Here is an 8,918-nt window from a genome sequence, read left to right as displayed (position 1 = left end):
TCCCTCAATTTGAAAATTTGCAAATTCAGCTATTTTACCTAAGAAAATATAAAAAAAATATTCTTTTGTTGATATTGTTACATTGTGGTATATTGTTAAATAGTATCAAAAATGCTCGGTATGAGTGTCGGTATCAATAATACTGCGCCTACATTTATTTGGTATCGTATTGACGCAAATGTTAGCAGTATTGTTCAACACTACATCCAAACTCGCGCGCGTTAGTGACGTCATAAAACGCGCATGTCGGGAAGATGGCGTCCTAGTTGGCATTTTTTTGTTTTTGGCTTGTAACAGACTTGATTATTTTCGTTACCACCGTATGCCTTTGCGGTTCTGTATAGTTGTCCAAAGTCTTCATCGCACATCATGAAGTCTGACATTGACGATTTAATGCCTCGGCTGCTACCCGTCGAGTGCGGAGACTCTTCGGCTGATCTGAAGCTAGATGGTCCACCAAGAAACCCTCAGGAGTACCTTCGACAAGTGCAGTAAGCATACGTGAAATTTAGCCACATTTTGGTCGGGCATTGGTTAAGTAAAGGTGGTGAATGGCATACTGTGACGCCGCTGTGCCCAAAACACAGCATGTTTTTTTTGCCATTTTATTTTGAAAGAGTCGTGACGGAAAAAGCAACGCTAGCGTGGTTTCCGGTTGCTTTTATTATCGTAGAAATGTTAGAAAAAAAATCTAATAGTGAACGTGTGCGCGTGGACGTCTTTAAAAATGCATTTTTGTCATATAATATGAAAAATTTGACTCTAGTAACGTGTAATAATGTTTTCCCATCAGGCTGGAGGCAGCGTTGTGTCCGGAAGTGGTTGTTGCTAAGCTTGACCCCAAGAAACTGAAGAAGCAACAAACTGTTAATGTGTCTGTGAGTTCAGTATAATGGTATTTTTGTATAGCCTTGCATGTATTCTGATTGAAAATGACTATTTTATCATGCATGTATGTGACACTACTAGAATCTGGGAAAAAGCAGTAAACAGTTATATTAACTGGAATTTACTCAAATCACATGAGAAACAAATGTTTTCCATTTCAGGTGGCTGGGTGCCATGCTGCTCCTGCTGGTTTCTCTCCCAGTCTCAGTTGGCAACAGCGTCAAGTCAGTAATTTCTCAGACGTCCGACAGGTAAGTCCAAGCAAGCTGATTGAACACTGAAGATATCTGGTACCTGAGCTTTTTTGCTTTTTACTCACAGAACATCACAAAAAACAGACAACATTGGTGTAGCCACTCCCTTGACGGCAATGTCCTAATGGTGAGGAATGTACATTATGTTACATTATGACCAAGACGAATGAAGAATAACGGTACTTTGTCTGTTTGTGTGCAGCCAAAACAAACAGATGAGGAAGGCTGGAAGAGATTTTGTTTAGGAGAGCTGGTCTATCAGGGTGGAACATCCTCCAACACTGACGAAGAGGCAGGCCTGAACTATGGCAAGGTTGTATTTTGCAGTATCATAGCATGTATTTGTATATAGAGTATACGGTCTGGACAGTTGAAAATCTAATTGCAGTCTTGTAAAAACTGCTTAGGTTGGCTTCCCACCTTTCCTAAGCATCGTAAGCCGACTCAGCCAGGTAGGCTTTTGTTTCTAATTCAGATGACGATGCCAAAGACTTAAAATAGATGTATTTTTCTTTGTCTGCAGTCCACAGTGCTGGCAGTGTTGGAGATCCTTGTCAGTTGGTTTGAAGAACAACTTTTTGTGCCTCAGTTGGTGAGTTTGCTATGTTATAATGAAGTGTAAACTGTATATCATCTAATACAGCATGCATGTACATAATCAACAGGGTCGCTGGTTGTATGCATTGTTGGCCTGCCTGGAGAAGCCATTGCTACCTGAGGCTCATTCTTCCATCCGACAGTTGGTTAGGAGATGTGCTCAAGTTAGGAGTACCTTGGTAAGGAGGAGTACTGGATCAAATAATTGGTAATTTGTCAGAATTAGTTTCAGTGTGATTTGTTTGTGCTTTTCGATAGGAAAGTCAAGACGACGAGAACTTACCTGCTCTCAACCTTCTTATCTGCCTGGTTGCAAGGTATTTGTTATAATACAATTGCTCCATCGTTTCATGAAAAGACAACACATAGTACTGTATACCAATACAGCACTAGCTATGCCAAATACTGCACCTGCACTACTCACCACAAAAACATATTATACAATTCATGCAGTTCAAGAAACAGTATTCAAAATGCAGCTTCAACATATACTTGTTGGTGTTTTAGATACTTTGAGCAGAACGACCTGGCAGACCAGCCTGAGTGAACATCGTTTTTTGGACTGTCAGAAGGTTGAATGGATCCCACTCGGGTACCGGGAAGAGAGCAGGCTTCAATCAAGCAGTTTAACTTTGTGGAGAATATGAAGTGTGGCAAACGGGAGCACCAAGATGGAGCTTGATTGACATGACTCGCCCTACTGATCAGTAGTTGATCTCTTATTTTTTAGATGAGTTTGGTGAACCTGTAATTTATCAGACTTTTATTTTGAGTTGACTTGGAATGCAATATTTTTCTATTAAATATTGGTTAAAATGCCATATGTGCAACCTATATACATTTTTACACAAGTATACAGCATCTACACACCCATGTTCAAATGTCAGGTTTTTGTGATGTAAATAAATGACAGCAAGATGGTCCCCTGAGAGCTTCCAAAACATTAGTGGAATCACATCAAAGATATCAGTCTGGTGAAGGCGAAAAGAATTTCCAAGGAATTGAATATACCAAGGAAATCAAGTGGAGAAAAAAATTGCACAACCAACACTGGCTGTGTAATATACATGTGACAACAATCTCCTATCTTCATGTCCGGGCTATGGTGGCAAGATGGAAGACTTATTGTACAAAGAAAAACATCCACGGCCAACTTGATTTAGCAAAACGACGACTGAAATCTCCTGAAGAGGGCTGTGCACAGTAGATTCCCTCACAAATTGTCAGATTTGGAGCGGTTTTGCAAAGAGTGGCCTATTATTGCCACACTGCTAGGCTCCTATTAAAATGAGTGCAGTGATAAAAACCAAAGGTAATGCAACAAAGTATTCGTTTAAGTTGTGCATATTTATGCAACCAGGCGATTTAAAGGTTTCAATTGCATTGTACAAGTCACAATAAAGGTGGAAAAAAGAACCCCCCCCCCATATCACAAAAACCTGGCATTTGAACAGGGTTGTGTAGACTTTGGGTTTCCACAGTATAGCTAATATTTGATAGCCTCCAGGTGAAGAATAATCCCATACACTAATATCTCACCTTTAATTTGAAGCTGATGGGTTGATACAAAACAATGAAAAACAGTTTGAAAAAACAAAATCACATTTAGAACCATGGCATGGACTCAAAACAACACAGTAGCCACAAAACTAGAAGACAACTACTGTGATAAAAATATCATGGCTGCCATAACTGCCAGTGATTTTACAGACAATATCAGATGAAAAATATGTAAAAAAAAAAAAAAAAAAAGACTCCTTTCAGCATACTACCAATCATCAAAAATTTTACATTTTGCGTCAATCGTTTAAAATAGCTGGACTGTCAGTCACTAATTTACATTTCTATTAAAATTACTTTTTAGATTTACCATGGCCAAATCTGAAAAAAGGTCTGCTTAAAGTCGATGTTATGGTGGGCGATGTGTTATTTATTAGGCGTTTGTGTGATTAGGTCAAATGTTGGGGCGTTTATTGTCCCGCAAAGCCACTAGCTTTAGCCGACAAAGCAAAATGGGACCCAGTTTAGCGTCTTTTGTCCTTCCTGTCCCTATCTTTATGCTCCCTATCGCTCCGAGACGACCTGCTCCTGCCTTCATCGGTCCTCCTCTTCTTCCTCTCCTCGGATCCCTTTGCATCCTTGCCTGCTGGTGCTCCACTACTCCCTCCTCTCTTGCGGTGGCTTTTCTCTTCTTTCTTTCTGTCCCTGCCCGACTGCCTCCTGTTGCGCTTTCCGCTGTCCCGGCTGCGACTTCGGCTACTGCTGTTGGTCGACGAGGACGAAGAGGATGACGACGAGGAGGAGGAGCGGCTGGAACCAGAGGAAGAGGTAGAGCTTCCGCTGGAGGAGGAGCCAGAGGAGGAAGACGAGGAACTGCGACTTTGACTGCGGCCCTTCCTTGACGCCTTCTCTTTCTTCCTGCCCCTTGCGCCATCTTTCTGTTCCTTCAAAAGTGCAGCGGGGTCGCTAGGGGCATCCTGGGAACAGGGTTGAGGCTTTGGAGCCGTATCATCACCCGTTTCCCTTTCCTCTGCCTGGTTCTGGGTGGTGGGATCCTGGACTTCGGAGTCAGGAATGATTGGCTCTGGTCCAGGGGTGTTGGAGGCGGTTTCAGATTTTGAGGTGGGAGAAGAGACTGCCAAGGTTTCAGACATCAATGCTGCTGGTTCCTCCGAGTTGGGGCTCAGCTGCCCGCTATTAGATGCCTCTTGGTGGCTCGTGGTTGGTTCAGAAGGAGGGGTGTTCTCAGTCTTTTCAGTTTCGAGGTCTGAGGGCCCTTCTTTACTGTCCTTACTGTCTTCATCCTCCTCTATCTTGGTCCTGTCCTGCTCTTTCCCTCCCTCCACTTCCATCTCCTCTAACCCTGGGCCTGCTTTCTCATCTTTCTCCTCATGGACCACCGTGTTCTCCTCCCTTTCCTTCTCACCATTCCCCGCTTCATCAAACTCCATCTCCACTTCCTTAACTAACCCGTCCCTACTATCCCCTTCCTCGTCTAGGTCATCTTTCTCTGTGCCCTTTCTGTCATACTCCTGTTCAACATCTACCCCCTTTTCCTTCTCCTCTTGCTCCTCATCTTCTTCTTCTTCTTCTTCCTCCATGTCTGCAGCTTCCCTGTTACCTCTCACCTTGACTACCTGACCTGCTGGCTTACCCTCTGCAGAGTGGTCCTTCCCTGCCGCCGCTGTGTTGCCGTCCTGGTCGCGGTTTAGTTGACGCCGTGGTCGGGATTCCATCTTGTTGATGTGTTCCACGAATGCTTCACGCCGCTCTTCGAACACAGCTGTCAGGAAACAGATATTCACATACATTAAAGTCAGGTTTTAGGACGCAAGTAAAAAAAATACTTAGAGAATAATTAGCAAACCATTTAGTTTCTTGGTGGAGTCCTCGAGGAGTTTCTGAGTGGCGGAGCACATTTTTCCAGGTAGATAGAAGATATGAGGCTTGGTCTTGGTGCGAATGTATTTCACCAGGCAATTGTTGTGGCTGGTCCACTCCTCTTGCTGTGTGTGTGCAGGAAAGCCAACATGAAAATTACTGCAACTTCCCAGGCTTTTCTCATCATTATGATTATTTTTTACAAAGTTTCAGCTATCATTTATGAAGGTTTAAGAGAATCTATTACATGAAATGACAAATTGCGAATATACTCATGAGCGACTGGACTAGTTCCAATTTTATTTTGACTCTTACTGTATATTTTTCCAATTGTGCAGTGGAGGCTAGTAGAGAATGGTACGGGTCTGTGAGCTTACACAAGCAAAACGTGCTGGAATTGTGGCGTTAAATTAGCCCAATCACAGTTCCAATGTTCTAGTGCGGGTACACCCTAAGAGTAGATTTTGGCTTAAAGTGAAGTGTTTTGCGTTGAGCTGCAGGATGTCTAATCCGACATTTTATGTAAGAATTCATGAGGTCAAAATCAGTTGTTGCGTGTTGGGCTAAATTTTGCACTGCTAGGCCTTTGGGGAATATTTGAATGCCATAGCCTGTTAATGTATTGTGCAGAACATCATAGAAAATATTTGCTATTTGCTTCTGGATGATTGAATGCAATTAGGCAAACATTTAAAAAAAAAAAAGCAAGCATAATCATCTTTATGTGAAAAATGTTTTAGTCTTCAGAGTTTACTTAAAGACAATGTAATTTATCTTGTGTGTATACAGTACCTTTTCAATTAACTAATTTATAGTCTTATTCGCAAACACATTAAAACCATCCAAAAAAATATTAGTAGTGTACATGTTGAAATGATCTTACCAACTGAGCTAGTTCCACTTTCTGTTCCAGTAGTCGCAGCTCAGTCTGTTTGGCTCTTCTCTCTTCAAACAACTCCCTCTTTTCACACTCCAGCTTTTTTTTCTCAACCTCAGCCTGAACCTCAAGCTTTTGTTCAATCTCGGAGCGCCGCTTTTGCTGTGTGCAGAGGGAGAAAGACATTTAGTTTATTTTTTATCCACTTATGTTCATACCATTCAGGGTCACAGGGAGCTGGAGTCTATCCCAGCCACCTTCAGGTCAACTACTGGGCATGTATAACCAACCATTCACAGTACTGTGTACAGTACTGAGTGGTTATCCATAAAGATTCAATTACTATGCCCACCTCACTATAAAACTATTCCACTTCTCACCTTCTCCGAACACACATTCGATTCCTGTTTAAATTTCTGCAGGGTCCCCATAAGCAGGCCGAACATGCGCCGATTCCTGACGAAGAAAACAAATATACACAGGTTTCAAATCTGATCAATTAGTAAAGCAGGATGTTTATTAACAATGTGACTGTTACTCCTTGACTTCATATTACACTAATACATGGAGGAATCTCACCTCTGTTTGCCCTTCTCATCCATGGTCTGATCTTGAATGAGGTCTCGGCGTGTTCTCTCCTTGGTGGTAGCTACAACAGACGACTGCAACGCCGGCTGTAGGTTGGAGGGAAAAACAGGAGCAAACTATTGAGAGCTGCTAGTATTTTACCAATCATTTGAGTGCATGTCCTAATAATACAGTCATTTGGTCTACACATGAAAATGAATGAATGAATGCTCAACCACCACAATCTCAAGGTTATGTTGTCTTGGTCAATTTTCTACTATTTCTACTACAGATTCGGCAGTCTCTGACGATGGGGTAGGGTGTGAAGGTCTATTATTTTAATAAAACAACCAACTTGACACGCATATTTGGCTTAAAGTTTGTCTCAACTCACTTTGTGGAAAAATTATCAGGGGTCTTCAATCTAAATATATCAGGATAAAAGTCCAGCTCTACTCACACCCATCTAAAATGTAGGAGTGGTATAAAAATTCAACCAGGGATACCTTAAAAAACACACCAACCTCATGACATGGCACTCTCAAATCATGTAAAACAATACTATAAGATTTTAAACATATACATTAATCTGAAAATTTGGAAATTTAGGATCAGGGCCCTTCATATTAAAAACCAAATAGCCTTATCTTGTTGAAATGTATCTGTAACAGGGCAAAGCAATTGCAATACAGTCAGCAACGATGGTCGTGTGCAAGTGTTTGAACTGATTTTCAGCCCAATCCCCCTCCGTGCATGAATGTACGTCTTTGAATCCCTTACAGCTGTAAAACTAGGGAAAACGCTGATTAGCCAGAAACACTACACGAAAATTAAAAACAATCAAACTTTCCTTACCTTTTTGACATCATCGTCATCCTCGGCGTCGCTGTCGTTACGCAAGTCTCTCTTGGCCCTCTGGTCTCCTGCCAACCTGGGCACAATATTACAAAAATTCAGCAACCACAGACACTTGCAATAGAGTCAAGGTGATTTCAAAATAAAGATAGGCCATATTAGCACAAATCCGCACCTTAACAAAGCTCCTTCGATGTCCCGCTGCTTGGCAGGAGGTCCACCACCCCCAATATCCGAGAGACTGCGCCTAAACACGCACCAAAAACACAATTATTTACATTAAATGCATGTAATTTCAAACTATATCCAATTACATTACTATGTTAACATACACCTACTGGATTGACATTTTCATTTGCCATTCAATTTTAAATAAATGACAATTTATGTAGTGATTGATTATACAAATTTCCCCACTGAGGGACGAATAAAGGCATATCTTAATCTTACTGTGACTGGCATTACCTGAGCAGGTTAAATCCTCTTCCTCTACCACCTCCAGCTCCGACGCCTGCCATGGGCCCACCAAACCGGCGGGGCTGACCCGGTCTGAAAACACAACAGGAAGCAACATCGACATTACTTATATTTCCCTCGAATGTTCCAGAGTGTAATGTTGGTCAACGTCGAGTGTGTGAATTAAAACATCGACCATTACTAGACAATGCCCGTAGGCCTCTACTCTGTAGCTACCACAGTTCCCCTGGCCGCTGAATGATTGGGATATTTATATTCTACTGATATTGTTCAGCATTACGGTGTAACTTTGGTAGCCATAAGATATCTAGTTTACATTTGTTATCAAGAAACCGCTACTATAGAGGGTGTAAATTTGCTTGCTAGCTGCGTGACCATGCTAGCTCACACCCATCAAAGGGAACGTTACATCGATCGTTAAATCTAGACAATACGCAGGTAAAGAGGAGAGTTATTTTTACCTGGCTTCATTAGGATCTCTTCCCGTTAATTTACGGATATTATCGTCCACATTTTTCAAGCTTTCTTTGGCTTTTTCGATCTGGTCTTGCAGGCTGCGTACCGCCACCGCCATCTTGCCTCCAGTAAGCGCCAGTCACATGTTTTTCTTCTTCTGCTACTTGTAATTCCTCTTCTCTGTTCGCTCAATGCTTTCTGAGACAACACTGCCCCCTATTGCACATGGTCTAAATGTATATTAATTAAAGTGACTATTATGCTTTTTCCACATTTCGGAACTATAAATGTTAGAATATCGTATTTTCGTGTTAAATGATACCAAAGTTTCAGGTAATGAGGTTTGCGCATTTTGAAGTGAGCCGTGAAATAAGTTGGAGATAGCTCTGAATGCTAGGCATCAGATAGTTTCGGGAAGGAACGGTGACGTCACAGTTAGCAGGGCTTCTTCTCGGTAGAGCTGCCTGTGGGACTGTTTTGTGAACATGGGCAAAGTTTGACTATTTGCCAAACTGTTGCAGTTGAAGTCTAATGGATTTCCAACATTACTTGGACATGTTGAAGAC

At 41.8% G+C, this 8,918-nt stretch overlaps 2 protein-coding genes across 2 annotated transcripts; one reads left to right on the top strand and one right to left on the bottom strand.

Moving 5' to 3' along the window:
* The first annotated feature begins 218 nt into the window (after positions 1–218).
* On the top strand, positions 219–2,558 carry gemin2 (gem (nuclear organelle) associated protein 2). Its single transcript, XM_058091014.1, has 10 exons — positions 219–491; positions 794–878; positions 1,050–1,139; positions 1,210–1,269; positions 1,345–1,455; positions 1,550–1,594; positions 1,666–1,734; positions 1,808–1,918; positions 1,998–2,056; positions 2,247–2,558. The coding sequence occupies exons 1-10, from the start codon at positions 370–372 to the stop codon at positions 2,284–2,286; spliced, it is 792 nt and encodes a 263-aa protein (XP_057946997.1). The 5' UTR covers positions 219–369; the 3' UTR covers positions 2,287–2,558.
* Positions 2,559–3,264: 706 nt separating this feature from the next.
* On the bottom strand, positions 3,265–8,544 carry pnn (pinin, desmosome associated protein). The gene is made up of 9 exons (XM_058091006.1): positions 8,358–8,544; positions 7,885–7,968; positions 7,595–7,666; positions 7,420–7,495; positions 6,577–6,671; positions 6,378–6,453; positions 6,004–6,159; positions 5,107–5,245; positions 3,265–5,022 (listed from the first exon to the last, which is right to left on the bottom strand). The coding sequence occupies exons 1-9, from the start codon at positions 8,468–8,470 to the stop codon at positions 3,764–3,766; spliced, it is 2,070 nt and encodes a 689-aa protein (XP_057946989.1). The 5' UTR covers positions 8,471–8,544; the 3' UTR covers positions 3,265–3,763.
* Between the last annotated feature and the right edge of the window lie 374 nt (positions 8,545–8,918).

Source organism: Doryrhamphus excisus, chromosome 13 (genome assembly GCF_030265055.1).
Source record: "Doryrhamphus excisus isolate RoL2022-K1 chromosome 13, RoL_Dexc_1.0, whole genome shotgun sequence".
Taxonomy (NCBI): domain Eukaryota; kingdom Metazoa; phylum Chordata; class Actinopteri; order Syngnathiformes; family Syngnathidae; genus Doryrhamphus; species Doryrhamphus excisus.
This window is presented reverse-complemented; position numbering and strand designations above follow the sequence as displayed.

Coding starts and splice junctions, on each gene's coding strand:
- gemin2 (XM_058091014.1), top strand. CDS start 370: ATGAAGTCTGACATTGACGATTTAATGCCTCGGCTGCTACCCGTCGAG. Junction 879..1,049: donor AACAAACTGTTAATGTGTCT/GTGAGTTCAGTA, acceptor TTTCCATTTCAG/GTGGCTGGGTGCCATGCTGC. Junction 1,919..1,997: donor CTCAAGTTAGGAGTACCTTG/GTAAGGAGGAGT, acceptor GCTTTTCGATAG/GAAAGTCAAGACGACGAGAA.
- pnn (XM_058091006.1), bottom strand. CDS start 8,470: ATGGCGGTGGCGGTACGCAGCCTGCAAGACCAGATCGAAAAAGCCAAA. Junction 7,667..7,884: donor AGAGGATTTAACCTGCTCAG/GTAATGCCAGTC, acceptor GTGCGTGTTTAG/GCGCAGTCTCTCGGATATTG. Junction 6,160..6,377: donor CGAATGTGTGTTCGGAGAAG/GTGAGAAGTGGA, acceptor CTCTGCACACAG/CAAAAGCGGCGCTCCGAGAT.